Source organism: Stegodyphus dumicola, chromosome 8, assembly GCF_044657685.1.
Source record: "Stegodyphus dumicola isolate Sdum_Otavi_A_Nest chromosome 8, ASM4465768v1".
Lineage (NCBI taxonomy): Eukaryota > Metazoa > Arthropoda > Arachnida > Araneae > Eresidae > Stegodyphus > Stegodyphus dumicola.
This window is the reverse complement of record NC_140775.1, coordinates 124,942,616-124,963,594: the sequence shown is the minus strand read 5'-3', so window position 1 is coordinate 124,963,594 and position 20,979 is coordinate 124,942,616. Positions and strand designations below refer to the sequence as shown.

Below are 20,979 nucleotides of genomic sequence, written 5' to 3'. Positions count from 1 at the left end.
ACTACTGTTTCTTTTTATCTGTTTTGGAAACATGTAAGTGCCCCGAGTAGAACAGTGAGTTTGACTAAACTATGTTCTTTAAACTGTAGAAGAGATGACAAGAAAGAGGAAGGGTTTAACTACCCTTTATTCTTCACAATTCACAGGTGCTCCCGCTCTTCGGGATATAAAGGCCACCACTTGTGGTCTGAACGTAAGAAAATAAGAACTACAACTAACTAGATTTAAATAAGAGCTAAACTCGAATACTTTACACAGAATAGTAACACTAAGACTTGGCCTTTTAGATTTTTACGACTCTAGTACGCAAACTGCAGGAAAACTACAATACGTCTTCAATATCAAGAGGACTAAACCTCTGGCCTTAAAGGCGGACAGCAGCTGACTGAAAGCACGCGTGAAATAAAGTGGCCGAGAAGGCTCACTCTCTCTCTCAGTCTCTCTCTCTCTCTCTCTAACTCTTCTTGGCGAAAAGCTGCAACAAATACTTAAGAGTTTTCACACACAATTTGCATAAACAGACTAAACACGTTTATTCTGGCTGGAAGTGGAAAGTGAGAGGACAGTAAAGTTTTAAAATAAAATAAACGTTAGTAAGACTTAAGATCCTTATAAATGTAAGGGAGTCATCTCGTAAAATCAGTTAAAATGGTTTTCGAAAATGTGGCTTTCAATTACAAGAAGCTTCAGAGGAATTGCAAAACATAACTAATGTTTCAGGCATCAGTGAGGGAAGTTATGAAGATTCATTTATAGAATATGTTGACTCAATTCAAAATAAAATTGAGACAACGTATGAAAATAGACTACGAAATTGTTAAAAGAACTGTAGAAACTGCGACGGCGAAAGTGATACAGAAGAAAGCGATGATATAATATCATCAATCGAATCTAAAAAAGCACTGCAAATTCTAAATAAAATTCTTCAACTGAAAGCTGCTTACCAAAAAGCTTGCAGCAGGTTTACGGAACTAATACAAGTGAAAAACTGTTTTTGAATATGAAACAAACGCAGATAGAAGAACGGTTTTTAAGAAAAAAAATTTCATCAAGAACATAATTATAAAAATATTTTATAAAAATAATTTAATAAATATATATTATACAATAAAAATATTTTTATAAAAAATTAAAAATTGCGAAAATATTTTAATTTTAGTATTAAATTTTACTTATTATTTTTCGATTAATTAATGAGTCATTTGCTAGTTATTATTTTATATGAAAAGTGTAAAATTGATATCAGGGTTTGTAATATACAAACTGCCGTCCATTAAACTCAGCCTCTTAATAAACTTAAATACGTTTGGAACAGAAGTTATGTTAATAAGCGGCGGGTTCTGCATTACATTGTAGATACTTCAGAGTTATATCATATTGTCTTGTAGGACAATGTTGTTATTGCGGCTCAAGACATTATTTTCCGTTATACAAGTTCAGGTTGAGAAATATTCAAAATATTTTACAAAAACTTACTTTACAAAATTTTACAAAACATTGCAATAATATTTTTACGAAAACACTTTACCAAACATGCAGTTTGTGAACTTTACAGTATTTTACAAAACACACATTGCGATATTAGAACACACGTTGAGAAGTAGAACATAATTGCGAGACTAGAATACATAAGTTCTAGTCTGGCTACAGTTTCACTAAAGCAGAACTTTCAGATACAAACTTGGTGGATTTTAAGTCCATCCTTTAGGCACTGTCCCTGTTTAAAAACATTGCAACGAGACAATGGTCAGTATCCTGTTCTACTGGTTTATCCGTGGTGATCTTTGCCAATAGAGGGTATTATTTTATTATAAACCTGCAGTAGCTTATCCAGTGCACGTAACGCAGCGTTTGTGGCAAAGGTCAAACTTTACCTGCCCGCCTTTTTTTTTTTTTTTTTTTTTTTTTTTCATTTAAAGATTGCTGAAACTGAATTTATCTTCATCAAAAGGATATCATTTTGAATCTGCTGTACGATGATTATTTTTATAGGCATAAATAAGAAATCGTTTAAACAACTTTCATTCGTATTTAATAGGGTTAGGTTAGGTTATTTAATTACGGCAAAGCCTTAAGGGCTATCTGCTTTAGGGGAGGGATGCCTTCGTGGAGGAGTTCGTATTTAATGAGGGAAAATAGTAAAATGCACGTACGTCTACAAAACTGAAATAATAGTTAACACAAAAACATAAGTTTAAAATACTTTACAACTGAAGAAATCGTTTAAACAAGTTTTCATCCATATCTAACAACCAAAAATGGTAAACTTCACAATATTATTACGTTACAAAAAATCAAAGTAACATTTATCGTAAAAATCTTAAGATATTTTATACGTAACTTTTCTAGCTTTTCATTTGCAAATCGTTTATATGATCATGAATTAATGTTTTTGCAATATATTTTTTTTAATTTCTATTATAGACACATCTCTCAATAGCTCTTACCCAATAGAAGATCGTAAGTAGGATTTTAAGATCATGATTTGCTAATGAATGATATCGCTAAATGAACATTCGTAGAAACCTATCGTAGTAGGCATTGTTAAGAAATTCCTCAGTGCAATGTCAAGATTTGGATACGTATTGCGCTAAACGAGTTCGTAATTTTTTTCCAATACCGCCTTACTTTTCAAGTACTTCCATCGTTTGATATTTAAAACTCTCTTTCCCACACAAATTCAGGAGCATCTAAGTCGGTATATTATTTCAAAGCCAAGTTCTTCTGCGCCCTGTTTCAGGTAATTAGCGACAAAAATTTTAATGTATGTCCATTTTTAAAAAAATAATATCGTTCACGACCTCTTGTAAAGCTGTTAATCTGTCACCGATTTGCATGAGATCTAAATTTATCTCACAAATATCGTTTTATAGTAATACATTTCCTTCACTGAAAACGAATCACCAAGAGCTTTCCGAACAAGAATTTTTTTATCTGGTTTTAGCGTACGTTTTCCTACAAAAAACGTTCTTAATAAAGTTAGAAAAAAATTTAAAGCAGTGCCTTAAGTGCGGGTCACCTAAATCTATGATTTTCTGCCTTTTTGAGCCGGAACTCACTTCGACACTTTTTCCTGATAACAGCGTGAACACGGACTAGCATCTCGCTGTGCACCTTACTGTCGAGGGTTTTACCTTCTTCCAGATGCTTTTGATGGATAATACCACGGCAATCCCACTAGATACAAAGCATGATCTTTTTGTTAGTCAAATTGAGCTTTGCGACGCTGTCGACGGGCTCACAGGGCGCAGACCAACCCCCTTTCCGGCCTCTGTTGTTTAAGTAAATGCACTTTTTACCCCAGGTGACGACACGGTCCAGAATTTTGTCTTTGCGTTGATATTTAAGCAGATTAGTGCAGGCCTCGAACATATATGTCCTTACTTGCTTGAGTCAGCTCATGCGGCACCCAGCGATTGAACTTGCACGTCAAGTTTATGCGATGCATAGCGCGACTAATGGGTATAGCTCCAACGTTTAACTCCTTAGTAAGCTCTGAGTGTTTGCAAACTGATTTCTTCCACAAGTTCTCGCAGACAAGCCTCATCAGCATCAGTAGGCCGGCCAGAGCACTCTACTTCTTGAATGTCATAGTCCTTGTTTTTGAGCTCTCGGTATCAAACCCTTACAGTATCATGTGATACAACATTATACAGATGATTTGGTGACATTCTGGAGCTGACTTTCTGCAACAAAACTGGAAGTAAATGATAGTTTGAATCTGGTAGCGTGATAGTTTCGTTTTAGATATCTTGTACTTAACGATATTTTTTACAAATTTCACATCACAGTGTTCTAAAGCAATCTCTTTCTTTGAAATGACAAAAGTCGTTTGACAAAATATGATTAAACACGCCAACATGAACTGTTTGCGCAGATGGTATTTGAGGTGGCGAAAAATTTTCGTTACAATCCAATATTTTGCAGCGTCTCTTTTTTGATATGCAGGTTTTCATCCTGTTTCATTTCTGCAGCTAAATGTTTTGACAAATTGTGGAGCGCATCGAAGAAATTGTTTTTATTTTGCTGAATTTCATCAGTTAATGTTTTATCTTTTTCGCACCATTTCTCAACAGTAGTATTTTTCGCCATTTACTTTTCTTAATATTTTATCCCAGAATATTAATAATACAACGGAGATGGATTTTGTTAATAATTTTAATAGCCTAGCATTTAATACAGTGTCTACTGCCATTTGCATTTGAATCACACATTTCTTATAGAAGTTGTGCTATTAAAAAGGCGTTTGATTTTGGAACACTTTTACCTCGTCAGTTTTAGCAGATCACCTAGATTCACTAAAACTTTTATGAACATGTAATTTTTTTAGAAGATCCCATCTAACACAAATTTACAAAAAAATAATTTAACAATTGTCGAATCGTCCCAAACATGATTTCATCTGTGCAGATGATTGCGCAGTATGGACACTTACTAAGTTTAGGCTGTAGCAGAGGATGGAACAAACCTCGTCATTTCGTTTAAACGTTAAGTCCTGGTTGTACTTCATTGTATATTTACTTGTCATATTTGCTCCATTATCATATGACTGTCCTCTTGTATTTCTAATATATAGTCCGTCTGCTTTTAACATTTTTTGGATGTTATTCGCAAATGCTTCGCCAGATTTTTTATGGGCCACAATAAAACCCATAAAGCTTTCTACAATGCTGCATTTATTTGTAGTAGAACCAGTTTTAAATTAGCGTATAATTTGAGTTATTTATTCCTGGTGAGAAGAATCAGTTGTGCAATAAAATATAATAGAAAAATATTTTCCTTTTTGAGTACTTAAAATAATATGCTGTCTAATTTGGCAGCAGCTATATTATCCTTTTGTACTATAGGAAAGAAAAAGTTAATTTTAGGATTTTCAATATGCTGTGCTATAATACGAGTAGAATCGTAGTCACTGGTTAATTCTACAGTATTAAAAAATTTTCCATATTTTAGACGACCTATTTTCTGACAAGTTCCTCTCAAAGAGTTATTATCTTTTACGCAGTGTAAAATTGCATCCAAAATAACTTTTAAACTATGCCTCCACTTTTTCTTTTCTTTAAAAATCGCATCTTTTAATTGATCATGAATAAAACAATCTCTGTTAGTTTTTGATTCGTATGTTGTAAACTGGGCATAGTTACTTTTATGATGCAATGAAGTTTCATGTCTTGATAAGGCTGAATTGAAATGTTATCAGTCTCGAAATCCCCCAGTGGCCCATACATTCTGATTCTTAGCAAACAGAATGCAAGAAAACAGAAAAGCGCATCATATCAACCAATTTCTAAATTCCTTCTTTTCACTGGTTTTCATAACCATTCTTTATCGAAATGTCTATTTACTTTATCAGGATAAACAGTTATATCATCGCTTAATTAAGATCCATATCGAACAAATATTTCAATGCTTCTATTTGTTTTGCACCATGTTGTGAGATCATTAAAATCTATTAATTTTGATGTATTATTCATAGATTTTATTTTAACAACTACCATATTATTTCACTTTCGTGGCTTTGGATTTTAATTTTTGTCTTTCCCTATCATTTTCAATTTCATATGAAATATTTCTACTTGCAGAAGGCAAATTTAATGCAATTTCTGATTTTAATGCTGTTTGGGATGTTTTTTTTTTTTTTAAACAGTGGCAAAAAAGTGTTACATTTTTCTTTAGATTTTCATTTCGCTTTTTTTAACTGTGCATCGGAAGGTTTTTGTTTTGGTGGCATAGTTCCCTACAAAAAATTATTTACGTATACTAATACTGTAATTGGGTATTATTGACAAGTTGTAACAGACCTATTTAAGTGTAATTGAACTATTTTATTTAAACGCCATCTCGTGGCGATATGAAAAAACGTAAGTCGACCTCCAGCCGCCATGATGATAGCTTACTATGTTATGTTATTCTCAATGTTTGATGTTCCATTTCGTTTATGTTTCATTTTTATATATATTTCTTTTGTTTGTAACCGTTCCTGTGTGCTCTGTTAATAAATCCTTTTAAAGCTAGCCGGCATTAGTGTCTATTGAGGAACGGCTACTACACATTGGCGCCCAACTAAATTTGAATCCAAAATGGCGCAACAAAATGTTTAGAATTTCTGTTTGGCTTTAACAAGCTCTTACTCCAGAATTTAACTTTTAGTTGCTGGAGATCGGCTCAGTTTCTTTTCAGGTGTGGACTACTGGTCAAATATTCTGGAAACCAATTCTGGAATTAAAATTGTCATACCGTGCTGCTAGCACATCGAATCATCAACTGGACAATTTCAACGGAAAAGATAAGTTTCGTTTACATTATCGTTTAATCTGAGTTTAAAGTTCTTTTAAACTGATTATTTATTATAAGCTGCTTCTTAAAGCAAATGTAAATTCTTTACTGAAATCTCATTTATTGATACTACATAAGAGTATTAAACGAAAGCAAACAGCTTTCTGTTAACAAACGTTATTTCTTGAATTGTAATTTGTTATTTTAAAATGTTAATGCGCATAGTAAATTAATTTGTGAATAATATTGTTTCACTGAATACATGTTTTGATGTTAAAGTTTGAATATATTCATGGACGTTGTTCATTAGAATTTATTAGTTTCGATTCTGACATACAGCAGCAGATGTTTTCCCCCCGCGGAAATGTTTAGACTAGCGATGATTTATGATGTGTTTACGTCAAATCTTTTATTATTTTTATTTCCTTTGAGTGCTGTTGTTCCTTATTAAATGTTTTATTCTACATAAAATAAAATATTGTACTTGTTGATTTATCTTTCGACGAACATTTTGAGAAAATGATTATAATATACTACTTCAGGTAAATATAATTGTTTTCAATTTAAAATATAATATAATTGTTTTCAATTGTCTTAAAAAATATTTCTTGAAGCGAAAGAAAATAATTATGAATAAAATCGAATGACTATTTAAATAAAGTAAAAGAGTTACTAAGTGTGTGTTGCTTAATCAGCTTAATATTTTGTTAAGATTAAGATTTCGAAGAATTCAGCTTAAATATAAAAGCTTATGGTAAGACATTTATGTATGTTTTGCTGAGTAGTAAACAATTTTTGAGCAATTTATTATATGTTATTTTCTTGATACAAGTTGAATTTATGAGTGCATTTTATGATATTTTTACGACTCCGAAATAATAAACTTTGTGAGTATTATTGTTTACATATGTGATGTAGCCGTTCCTCAATAGACACTAATGCCGGCTAGCTTTAAAAGGATTTATTAACAGAGCACACAGGAACGGTTACATCACAAAGTTAGATTTTAATATAAACTGTATTTTTTGTTTGTGTTAACATTAGAAATGGACGAATGGTATCGAATACATCAAATATTATTGTATTAAATAGAATTCGAGTATCTCGAATATTGTGTAATATATACACAAGAATACAGAAATAAATTTTATACAGAAATAATACACACAAAAACATATAGAAATAAACTTATATTAATTTCGTAGCACTTTTTTATATTTTTTCTTTTCTTTATTTACACTTTTCATTAGGTAAGTTAATTAATAAGATAGGTGTTATAATTTAATATTATAATTTGTTTACTATTTTTAATTTTTCAATGTAAAACAAATTTGAGTCTTAAGAGCATTCGAGTTAATTGGGTATTCGACACCCAGAAACTATTTGAATTCGAGAAGAACGGATTTGCCCATTTCTAGTTTATATTAATTTAATAATTCTAAACAACATGAATTTATTTACACTTACTTATGAACAAAGTAGCATATTTCCTGGCATCAGTATAGAAAATATAAATTTATTTCCAATAATAACTCTCAATAAACATATTAAAATTCGTTTTACTCCATCCTTTCCAAAAGCGGCTACGAAAGTGATATTTATAACATTGAAAATAATCATAAAATTAAGATTACCTAAATGATGGCCAAAGCAACATTACAAATTCATTACATAAAGCATAAGCTGTATTCAAACACTCAGCTTCATCTTGCCTCTGAAACTGTTGCAAATAATGGGCCACTTTTTTTACTTTTTAAACAAATATCTATTTTTAGATTAAATATAGAAGTTATATTCTTACAGATTTTAATGTATGAATTCCGTGAAGTAAATTTTCAAGAACAGGAACTGAATCTTAAATACTTTTTTAAAGTTTTGACGCAACGTGAAGCGTTAATTATATTTCCGCTGTGTATTACAAAATCGCAAGAAAACTTTTAACTTTCATGGCAGATCAGTATTCATACCGTTTTCTTGTTAGCCTGACCAAAGAACTTGTCTGAACTTGAGAATCTGTTTATGAAAGAGTTCGCAGTCAAGGTCAAATAGAAACTCCTTTGTTAGGAACTAGAAATGATATTATTTGGAAACCTTCAGTCTTTTTGTCCTTTAATGGAAAGGAGAAAATTGGAGCTCTAAGATGAAATTTTGGGAGTTTCAGTATTTTAACCATACAGGTTAGCAAAGGCCTTGCCCTTCTAAAAATTAAAAGGAAGTGTATTCAAGGGAGATTTGTGTAGATATTTTCTCATTCATCAGTGTTTTACCCTCATTATCTGGAACAAAAATCATTTTATTAGCATAGACAATTCAAAATTGAGACGTCTTATATATATGTAAAATGGATTAAAATTTGGTTCATAAACTTTTAAAATTTAGAAAGCACTGAATGAAAGTAAAATTGCTATGAATGAGCAAATGTATTTGTACAAATCCCCTTTTATTACTTTTCTTTAGCCTTTACCATCCATTAATTTTAACTGAAGAGGAAGAAACCCAATGCGTTACTCTGAACTTTTAGTTTATCAGCAACAATAGCGCCCCTTCTTGACGAGGCGCCTTTGTTTGGGATAAAACTTGGCCGCCCTTACCCATGAATTACGTCTTCTTGGAAATAAAATTAAAGAAAAACAAAACGCTATGTCTGCAAACGATTATCGAAAAAATCATTTACGGAAGTTTTCTTGATTTTCCCCATTTGTAATGCGAATTTGAGCTAGTTTCCCTTAAAAAAAAAGTATTTCATGAAGGATTTCGTTTTTCTTATGCGGGTGGCTTTTGCTTGTTTTGCTAGCGATATTATCCAATGCACTTCATTAAAATGTTAATAAATTTATAATTAGCTAAATTAAGATATCAGCAAATTTCAAATACCATTAAACACATAGATATAACAGGATTGATTAAAATTAGGATATATACCGAAAAATGAAATACATATATCTTTCATAAATAATAAGAATATCAATAACAATAAGACAAAATAATTTTAATTATGAATAATAACTAAATTTGAGAAATTTTAAAATCTGAAAAAATATTGTTGCAAGTAATTACTTAATAAATTTATAAACAGTGTATTGTAATTAACATAAGTAATTTAATTATACTATAATTATACGTAATATAAGATAATTCTTAATGTATTACGTATGACATACAAATTTCTCAGGTTAACTTTAAATGCCGAATAAAATCTCACTTTTATGACTATCTTTTTCAAACGAATGATGAATAATGTTTTCATTTAATAAACAAACCTGACACATAACAAAATTTTAAAAAAGAAGTTTACAATAAAAAAGATTTGCTTTGTTGTCCTTCAATAAAGCTGAAGTATGAGCAGACAGGTTTTTTTTTTAAACCAAGGGGGGGGGGAATTTAAGGAGTGATAGAACTTACTGAAACAAAAGTTTTCCGTTTCCCCACATAGGCTATCTTTTGTGTAGTGTATTTTAATTATGGCAAAGCACACTAGGGCTATCTGCCTAAGGGGAGGGATGCCTTTCGTGGAGGACTTTCTAAGGGAAACTGGCTCGTATACACGTTACACATGGGGAAAACCACGAAAACGCCCATGCAGCCAGCCCGTTCGCGGGATTCGAACCTCGGACCGAACTACCAGTGTTCAGCGTCTTTACCGCTCGGCCGCTGGTCTATCTTTTGCAATGGGAATATTGGCCGTTTTTAAAACGTGCATATGAAAACGTACTCTTTTGGTATCCATTTCGTTTTTGTGTTTTTATTTGCATTGTTTTAAGTATTTTATCTGAATATGTTCCACGGTGGTCTCATTTCTTTACTTCTTCCTCAGCATTCTCTATTTTAAAACATCATTAATTAATTCATTATATTCCTCCAGATTTCCTCCATCCGAAAGCGATAAACATTTTCTGTTAGAGACATTTACAATCCAATTTAGTTGCAGCTTTTCTTAAAAGTCGACAGAATCCTTTTCAATTAGCAGCTAATTGAGCCTAGATGCCAAAAGCATGAGATTAATTTCTTTTTGATTGTATCCTTTTATAAGGATTAAAACGGAAACGAAACTATACCATAAGAACGATTGCATTATTGATCTTTTGCGAAACAAGAACTGATTGCAATTTCGAAATGGTTCTTTCATATTCTTCCTTTAGAATTCCCCAAGTGTAGTAATCTTTACGTTGCTTTTTATCTGTGTTAGCAATGACTGCGTAAAATATTTGAGTTATTTCTGTCTTTATGAGAATTATCATTTATGCCGTTGCCTAGCGATGAATTATTTCCACTCCGCTTATCTAAAAGAGCTTTTTTCAACTGTAAAAAAGTCCAACAGAACTTAGTGCGATTCATTTCAGCTGAATTTATGTTTAGAAAAGTGTTAGAATTGTTTTTATAACTTAAAAGCACGATATCTTAAGTTAGTGCTGTTTGGAAGTTTATACAAGCATGAATAAATTTATTATATCGCTGAAATAGCATACCGCTGCTTTACACAACAATTACACTACAATGCTTGTGTGCCCTTGATATTTATTTTCACACAAGCGGAATTGTTCTTTTCTCTTTCTTTTGGGGAAAGGCAGTATTCAGTTTTTTTACTTTATTTTGAAGCATAAACCAAGTTATGGATAGAAGAAACTAGTATAAGTTGTATAATCTTCTGTAAGTAAAATTGTAATGTTTTGCAGTTTCCTCTTAATTTTATTTCACCTGCTTTGCACTAGGAAATCTATTTTCGAACAGTGATTTTCGGATAATATTTCACAAAATTCAGGCTTAAATTTGAGATTATAACAATAAACAGAATAATGCATTTCGGAGAACAAATGAAACATGTATGTCTTCTTCAGGAATTGAAAGTGTTCCGTAAGCGTAGTACTGTGAATTCATAAATTTAGTGGAAGGCTATATAGCTCCATCTAAGGGAAAAAAAAGAGTAAGCGAAAACCGGATTCATGATATTAAACCAATAAAAGCAGTTCTACGTTTACGACTTGATTTAAGGAAAATAAACTGAAAAACCTTGGTGTTTAGCTACTTAATAACTAATATGGTATGATTCCATGCACATCGAGCTTCAGCGAATTTCACAAATGACTCACAAATCCGAAGTGGCAGAATACCAATGTATATGATATAAATACTGTAATATTAATTTTAGTTATTTGAAACTCTAGTTTTTTGCTAGTACTGAAATTTAGTTCCCTTTTTAGTCATTATCACCGACAGCAATATGCAAGGACATCCACGAAATAAAAAGGAATTTTAGTGCTGTTCTGCTAAATGCACAAAATTTGTTCCTAAAATACTGGGAACTATTAACAAAAAAAGTATACTGCGATAAGCACATTTAAGCATGTGCTTATCGCAGTATACTAAAAAAAACAAAAAGAGAATATGAGCTACGTTCTATTCAAAAGTTAAAGCGTTATAAACTAAATTCTAGCGTTATGTTTAAAAGATAAAAATTTATTAATCAACAGTCAATTAATTTATTATATATTCAATGGCAATTTTGTGATACAGCAATTAACAGAAAATATTCCTAACGTATAAAAGTAACCAGACTTTTCACAAGTTATTGCAGAACAAGACAATTTCGGAGGGAACAGAGGATTTTTTTTCTTTTCTTTTGCTTTAAGCATACTGTTATTATTACAATAGCTAATACTTTTAGTTGGGTTTTCTCAGTTATTTACATTTCGCAGTGAAGAGATTTCTAAGGTATGTATACGGATTTCTAAGATATGTATAGAGACGTGATCGTCAGAAGAGATTTCACTTTATATTTATTATCGAAATACACAAACGGAGTTCAGTTATTAATGCTACAGATTTGAAACTAACATGATTATTATAATACTGGGAAAAGTGTTTAATTTTTCGGGTATTTCATATTTTTCTGAATATAATTTGTTATCACAAGTGATTCTTCATCAAAATAATGTTTTTCACAGAAGATTAGCTTTCTTCTACGTGTTTACTTTCAGCAATGTTTCAGGTCACTCATTTAAACTTTTTCCAGACGCTTCAATTTCCTTTTCCATTTTCCAAGTACGAAGAAAAATAGTAATATAATAGAATCCAAAAAAGAAATAGAATTTCTGGAAACTAGATTGTTTATTTTCATTTAAGAGGGAAATCGTTTGGAATCATTGGAACTATTTGGATGGTTTCACTGTAATATGTGGGCAATTAAACTCCAACTAAGGTAATGATTATTTCAAACAATACGATTATGTTTTTTTTTTTTTTTTTAGTCGTCGAAACTGTCTTATTTCTCTAACCTTCAGAAGAATATGGTCTCACTATCTCTATCTTAGGAAACAAGTGTAATAAATATATAAATATCAATTCAATTTTCATTAACCTTAAGAGAACTAGACAACAAAGTAAACAATTTGGAGCTTAAAATCAGAAACACATCAAACTGAAAATCAATCATATGTCATTAATTATGTATTTAATTATTCTATAGTTCATTTAAATAAATATCTTTTTAAAAATGACAGAATTATCATTTTATTTCATTTATTTTGCTTTATACTACCAGTTGCCCTTCCGATTGCATTAACCAGAATTTTATTGTACTGTTTTGCTTTCTATGTGAAATCACTTGCAATTTAATGTCTAAACAGTTAGTTAAAAAAAGATGATATAGTTATTGTTATTCTGGAGATAACTTTAAAAGCTTTTTTATTGCACTGTTTCTTTAGATGTCTTGAAAAATACTCCAGTGGAAGTATATTTTGATGTGTCCACAATACCCTTCGGCGGAATTGGAATTTTTGCTGCGTCCAAAATAGAAGAAAAAACTGTTATCGGCCCACTTCCGGGCCGTCTCGTCAATCCCTCAGACAAGATTATAGATGACGCCTGGGAAGTAAGAAAAATTTTAAGTCCTTAAAAAGATTTCTTTCTCTTAACTAACTGCATAAGCTTTCAACTAATCGATATTTTCGTTTTAAGTATTATACAGTTTCTTGAAACGTAATTTTTTTAATATTTTATTAGTTGCTCATAGTTATCTACTAAATAATATATTTAACTATATCAAATAATTGTCTTTATTAATAAGAAGAAAATTGTGTGTTCATACTTAGTCAGAAATATAAAATTGTCTGCAATTATTTAGACTTCTTCAAAACCTGCACGCAAATTTTATTTCCCAAAAATTAGGAATTTCAGTAATCTGTGTATTTAATAATATCTGATTTCGTTCCTTAAATTGTGATTTAATTTCAAACTATTTCAATTTGAATTTTTCTATTAACACATGAAAATCATTCGTATTACATTTCACTTCAAGCAAAATTAGAATATCGTGAAAATGTAGGTAATAAAATGAATCCTAAAGTTTCTTGAATACGAATTGGAGTCCTAAAATTTCCTTAAAACTCTCGAATCCGTTCTGTTAAAATTAATAAGAAGAAAAAAGAAAAACATTTTTTAACCCTAAACGTCTCTACAGACATTAGTTATATTTTTGAAAGCAGGAGAAATGAAAAATGTGCAATGCACTCGCCTGGACTCAAACCTCGGACCTCTCGAACACGCGCCGAACGTGCTGACCGCTGCACCACGAAGGCATGCTAAGAAGCCGGGAGAAATACCTTATAAGATTTTTATTAAAGTAAAATTTGAAATCTACATTTAAATAAAACAAATTCAATGATACAGTATTTAAAAATATTTTTGTATTTATTGTGATATACAAATAAAGTTTAGCAAATGAAATACAAATTTATAATTGTTGGATCTTGACGGTTATTTTTAATGCATTTTGATAAAATAAATCTGAGTATTCAATCAAATTTTTCAAGCTTTTCTAGAATTCTTTTAAATAGAACAGGAAGGGGGGAAAGGATTATTTAGAAGTGAACAGAAATAAACATTAAAATGGAACGCTAAATTCTGCATTGAAAATAAAGAATATGGTACACCATTCAGCCATAAAATAATATAACTTATTACATCTACCAGTTTGAGTTTTCAATCCTACCAGAATGCACATGCGCATCTGTGGCATACCTGCATCCATGGAGAGCTAAGGTCGCAGTCACATTATGTTTCGGCTACGCGGGGCTTGACGTCGAAAGGGACAATTCTCAGAACCTGCACAATTCCAGGAAACACACGTAGCTAGGTTACCATTCTCACTTACTACAAAGACTTCAACGCCAAACAGTAAAGAGGTTATCATCACACATGGCCACAGTCCCTGCTAGACGGGACTTTTCTGAGAAACGAGATTCTGGTAGCACTGGTTTAAACGGGAAGATTCCTAGAAAAAAGAGCCCCACCTGAAGCGAGGTCCCGCCTAGCTACGGAAGCAATCTTGAGGATACGCGGGATTTTTTCAAACCTCACCGAAAATGTCTCGGGTCCCGGGTAGAGACAACCAGACGAAAGTTCTGCTTCTGGAGGATCACGTGGTCCCGATTTGAACGATAATCGATTAAACCCTTATCACACTTGGCTACAGTCCCGGCTAGACGGGACTTTTCTGAGAAACGAGATTCTGGAGGCACTGATTTAACCGGGGAAATTCCTAGAAAAAAGAGCCGTGCCTGAAGCGAAGTCCCGCCTAGCTACGGAAGCGGTGTTGCGGCTACGAGGGATTTTTTCAAACCTGACCGAAAATGTCTCGGGTCCCGGGTAGAGTCAACCAATCAGACGAAAGTTCTGCTTCTGAAGGATCACGGGTAACTTCCAATATGGCGATGGCGGGAACAGTACGATCGTGGACGGTGGAAATAGAAGCCAATTTTATTAACGAAATTCAAAAGAAGCCACATTTATGGGATAAAGGATAAAGAGCTTTGTGCTTCTCCTAAAGGAAAAAGTATAATCATCAGCGACAAATATAAAATATTTCTACAAAATGTCTTATTATGAATATATTTTCAATAAATAATAGTTTAATGTTATATAACTTTCGCTTCTATCATAAGTAATTTTGAATTTATACATTTATCTTTAATTAAATCTGATAATTCTTTACACCAATATATATTTATATATTTAATTACAAAACAATTTTTTTAAAAAACATAATGCCTAGTATTTTCGCGTATTAAACTGATGGAAAATTATCATACAGTAAATCTGCCTTTTATGCTACTGTACACGAACAATTCAGTCTTTTTAGTAAAAAAACGCAGAGGTACTAGAGGGAACAGCAAGAAAGGTAAGACTTTTCTTCATACTAATATTGTACAGTCGAAATTTCAAGATTTATTTAAAGAGCCAAATTTCAAGAAAAATATTCTTAACTACCTTTATTCATTACCTCACAGACATCTTATTATCATTCACAATTTTGTCAAAGATAAATTCAAAGGCAATAATCTCATCAAAGATTGTTTTGGTTTTAACATTTATTAAATTCTTTTTTCTATTTATAGGAATATTTGAAATTTATTACTTACGAATTTCAATTTTGGGGATTTGTGAAAAATTGCTTCTAAATTTCTTAGCTTATGTTTTTGCTGATATTTTTCTGCAGCTTAATGCACGAAAGTGCTAGATATGATTACATTACATTTTAAAAAATTGTATTGTAATTAAATATAATTAAATCTAATAATTCTTTATAACAATATATATATATATATATTAATAGCTAGGTAATTGAATGACATGCAGATATATAAATTACCTATACCTGTGGCCAAAACGCTAAGAGTGGCAGCTAATCTTTCTCCTGGTGGAATTGCTTCTCTAAATCTGGTATTATTTTTTGGCAATTTGGCTAGATATGCTATTGTGTAAAATCTCAAATGCACAGATATCCATGCTAATCTATCGTCGATATCCCTCTGAAACCTAAAAATATATGCAACTTTTTAGATAGCAAAATAAGATATCAAGAAAGTTATTTATAATAAATTACTGGAATAATTTAATTTTGTTGGCATTAAATGCAGATGGACACCATGTAGATGGAGTGCAAGCTTTGCTTAAATTTTTAAATCATAAACAACCAGAGTATTGATTGAAAACATTAAAATTTCATTCAAACATATGTAACATTTAAGTATTTTTATGTCACTATACAGCATTGGGATAATTAACTATATATAAACTTAATTTTAAACTATAAGCAAATTGGTATAATAACATACAGTTGAAACTTAACACCCACACACGCATACACATATTTATACACACACCAAGTATTTAAAATTAAATAAGTTCACATCAGAAACAAATATATGCACAGAATTACGTGTTTTTCAAACTTAAAATTTCGGATTTAATTCTGCTTAATAGTAACATTATTATTAAAAAAATGTTAATTACATAAGCAATATATAATTAGAATTTATTATAATCTTGAAACATGATTGCTTAGTACAAACATTTTTGAATTAGATTACATAAAAGAAAGTTCATAATATTGAAATTTATTAAAAACGTTTAACAAATAGTAAATTGAAATAGAAGTTTATAAAAGTGTTGAAAAATATAAATAAAATATTCTTATCGCCAGTGCTAACTCTCTTGAGCAAACACTGCTTCACGTCTTTGCTGCACGTTTCTTCTCTTTAGCTTTCAGAATCGCCAGTGTCGAGATCAAAGTGATCAACTTAATAGCCACCACCTTTCTATTATCTTAAATAATAACAAAAAAGTTTAAAATGTCACAAAGAAATTACTGAAATGCTTCCGTAACAGCGATACAGCATGGAATTTGAAAACAAACGTCTCTTTCGCCAATCTGAGCGATAATCGGTTAGTTTTGTGTTCAAGGTCTGTTTAGTAAGTGAAAATGGTAGCTTAGTTACGTAGGTTTTTGCGGGAATGCGGGTTCCAAGAAATGTCCCGTTTGACGTTCAGTCCCGCCTAGCCGAAACATAATGTGCAAAAAGCTCATTACTTGCTTTAGTGTAGATCACACAGTTACGGACCACCATTCTTTTTGTTCCTTTTATTTTACATTATGTTACCTTATCGTTAAATTTAATGAATGTTCTGTTTATTGTCACAGAGTCTCGTTCCCTCGATTATTATACTTCTAGGTTCAAGCATACGACCACAAAGTATTTGCTTAACTAACCTTAGAAATTTAAATTCTTGATTTAATTCACCTCATTCTTTAATTCGCAGATTAATAAGCTTCAGGATCACTTTGGGACACTTCACTTTTATGCAAATGAAATAATAGCTAATCATTGGCTTCATAAAAGCGCAATAGTTTCGTGACCCATCAGGCAGTACTTAACAATAAAATGGCCATTTTGACTAAATGTAAGGAGTAAATATAGGATTCTCAATAGGTGGATGTCTTGATAGTGATATAAACATGTTGAAATGTTTGCAAAATACAGTTCCAGACATTGAAAATAGTCCGAAATTTAACTTTATAACTCTCATCATGAAAGCCTACAATTTTTATGAATTCCCGCTTGAGCAATAAACACTCACTGCTCACTTGGAATTTAAACCGAAGACCACCTGCTTCCTACCCATACATGCTTTTAACAAATGAACGAACTGCAACAGATTTCGGAAAACTAATATTTGGAAAGAGATTCGAAATTTTCGGCCTTAAGAATGCACTCTGAAAGACGTTAACGCTGTTAAGTGTATAATTTGATTTTAAAATTTAAGAACTGCTTCATTTTACTTAGAAAAAGTTTTTGGCATGTTTTATCCATTAATCTTCGAAAACATAGTGTAAAAACTTCAATCGAATTTTTTAGTCAGCTCAAAAGTATTTGCTTCCTCACTTCCATTATGATGATATCTTTCAATGCTGAATATCAGCATTTACTTATGTTCTACCGGAAAAAATGTTAATATCTTGAAATAACATTTTGAAAATTCTGTTTCGTACACTATGAAGCTGGAGAATTTTTTCTTTGCTAAATTTGATCTAAATCAGATTTATTTTCTAATTCAAATACATCTCCAAATGATGAAGAACTGTGAGAAAAAACCCCAATCCTATACGTACTGCTTTTTATTCATAATTACGATTTATTTTAAAAGAGAATTATCTCGCTTTCTCATTTTCAGTTTGCTGCATTGATTGTATTCGTCCATTACTATAAGTTAAAGAGAATTAATAAACATGATATCAATTAAGAATTCCTTTGACCCAAAGGAAATTTATTCTTGAAAATGAATCTTATAACTCATTTCCCGACGTTGCAATAACAGAAAATATATTTAATTTCAAAATTATATTTATGAAATATATTTTTCCGTTTACATTGTTTCCCACGTTAAAACTTGTCTCTCTGTAAGAAAAAACAATTATTTCTTTTTAGTCTATATTTTCTAGTATTAAAACTGTTCTTATTCGGGAACTGATTTATGGAACCCGGTTACTATGAGTAACACAGTCTTGTACTCTTATATTATTGAAAAAGCTATTTCTTCTTATCATTATAAGGAAACTTTTTCCGTTAGATCTGTACGCAGTAATTTTGTTGCCGTCCCATTATTTTCTTATATATCTTGCTTCTCTTACAAATACTGGATTCATCTTTAAGTTCATTTTAATAATGACTTTTTTCGATTGATAAATAAATTTCGATTTATTTCTTAAAACCCCTAAGTCAGATTTAAATTCAGAGAGGAATTTATACCATTCCTTGATAGTTTAGTTTAACAACACAGCTTATTTTACCTATATACAGCTTCGAAACAAGTATGTGCAATAAGAATAGGAGACATTAATAAATTTTCCACATTAATCTATTGAAACTTTCATCATTCTATTAAAATTATTATGCTAAAAGCATTCAAAAACCTTCTTCAGTTGGTGAATGAGATTTCCATGATGTCTTTCACGTTTATTGTAACCTATAGACTTAAATTAAAAATTTTAATATAAATTTCTGAGCTCTTAAAAAACGAAAGACAGTTTTCTTTCTCTTCCCTTCTCATAGCAGATGATACCACACCTATTCTACTTCATTTAAAATGTTTTCTTCTCTTTTACGTTACTTATATTTCGTAACTAAACAATAAAGTTTGGCAGAATGGAGAGAAGAATTTTTGCTACTTTTTAACAGGGCAGTCGTTATCAGCAGTTCTCTCAAAATGACAAGACTATTTCACTAAAATACTATCACTTTAATATAAGTTTTGTCCATTTTTTTTTTTTTTTAAATCTATCGTACTCCTACCACTTCACATTAGACATGCCTATAGACATGTTTTTCATTTTTCACTTTACATTTATTTGTCATTTTTCTAAATTACCACAGTGCATTCCAGACTGACAAACTGTCAATTCTTGCAGTTTTCTCCTATCTTATTGCCAAAGATCTTTAATATAGCTTTTCTGGCAAATTGCCACTTCGGGGAATAAGATTTTTAGTTTATCTTCAGAATTATAAATTACATTACGTATAGTAGAGCAATCTGAGAGATTTAAAACACTTTAAAAATGTGTATTTTTATTTTATTTCCTGATAATATATCTAGTACTTTATGTAATTTGTGGTGAAACTAATAATTTTATAAACACTTATATTAATTAGTTAATAACTGCATAATATACATTTCTAACATCATATACTATGTGTATATGCTTGCAGTATGAAAATTTCATTTATAAGTCTTCAAATCAAATATTTCTGTTTTAAGCTTCAACGTCTTAGAAGAGACAATTACTGCTGTGCTTCAGAAATCTTTCCCCTCGGATCTAGAGGAAAATGATGATGATTTGCATAAGGAATACCGTCAAGCTGCGCGTACTGCTTATTCTTCTTTTGTAGATCCTATGTTTTCTTGTGATGAAGTTAATACAGTTATTTATATGTTGGAACCAAATAAATCACCTGGTCCTGACTCTATTTCGAATGAGATTATTAAACAGTTTCATTTAATGTTTCCTCAATTTCTCCATAAACTTTTTAACGTTTGCCTAAATGTTGGCATTTTCCCTCGTGTTTGGAAACATTCTCAAGTAATTCTTATTCCTAAAGGAAATGAGTCTAGGATTCCTCGCCTAGATAACCTTAGGTGTATAAGCTTACTTCCTGTTTTGGGTAAGTGCTTGGAAAAACTTTTTATTAACAGAATTTGCTGGTATCTCCGCCATGGAGACCTTCTTTCTGGTAATCAGTATGGTTTTACACCTCAAAAAAGTTCTGAAGACGCTCTTTTACGCTTGAATGAAATTGTTCAGAGAGGAAAAAAGAAAAACTTGCACACTATTTTGGTCTTTTTGGATATTAAGGGCGCCTTGGACTATGCGTGGTGGCCTTGTATTCTCAATCTTCTCAAAAAAGTGGAACTTCCAATGAATATTTTTTCACTTGCTGCTGATTTTTTAAATGATCGGTCGGCCAAACTGCAATTGGGCTCGGCTTCTGCAATTCGTCACCTTGAAAGGGGTTGCCCTCAGGGCTCAGTTTCAGGACCTACGTTTTGGAATATTATTATTAATGATCTCCTATGAAAACTGAAAAATCTTGCTTGTTTTGATACTATAGCCTTTGCGGATGATGTTTTGTTTTGTTTCCAGAATAGAGATCTTTCTGCTACGTTTTTACAGGCACAAGAGACTTTAAATTTCGCCTCCAACTGGTCAAAAGGTTTTTAATTAGATTTTAATCCTGATAAAACCAGGGTTATGATTATTGAAAAACGAAACATCTATTATGATGCATTTCAGTTATCTCTCGATGGCACCCCTTTGACTGTGGTAAAGCAAATGAAATATCTTGGGGTTTTTCTTGACTGTAAATTTTCTTG

At 31.3% G+C, this 20,979-nt stretch overlaps 1 protein-coding gene across 1 annotated transcript in view; it reads left to right on the top strand.

Annotated features, from left to right (window-relative positions):
* The window catches only part of LOC118202010 (PR domain zinc finger protein 12-like), a 66,509-nt gene that overhangs the window by 20,975 nt on the left and 24,555 nt on the right, over positions 1-20,979 (top strand). The window contains exon 4 of the mRNA XM_085823026.1: positions 12,953-13,144. Within this exon, the coding sequence (XP_085679152.1) occupies positions 12,953-13,144 (192 nt within the window). The remainder of the gene's footprint in view (positions 1-12,952; positions 13,145-20,979) is intronic.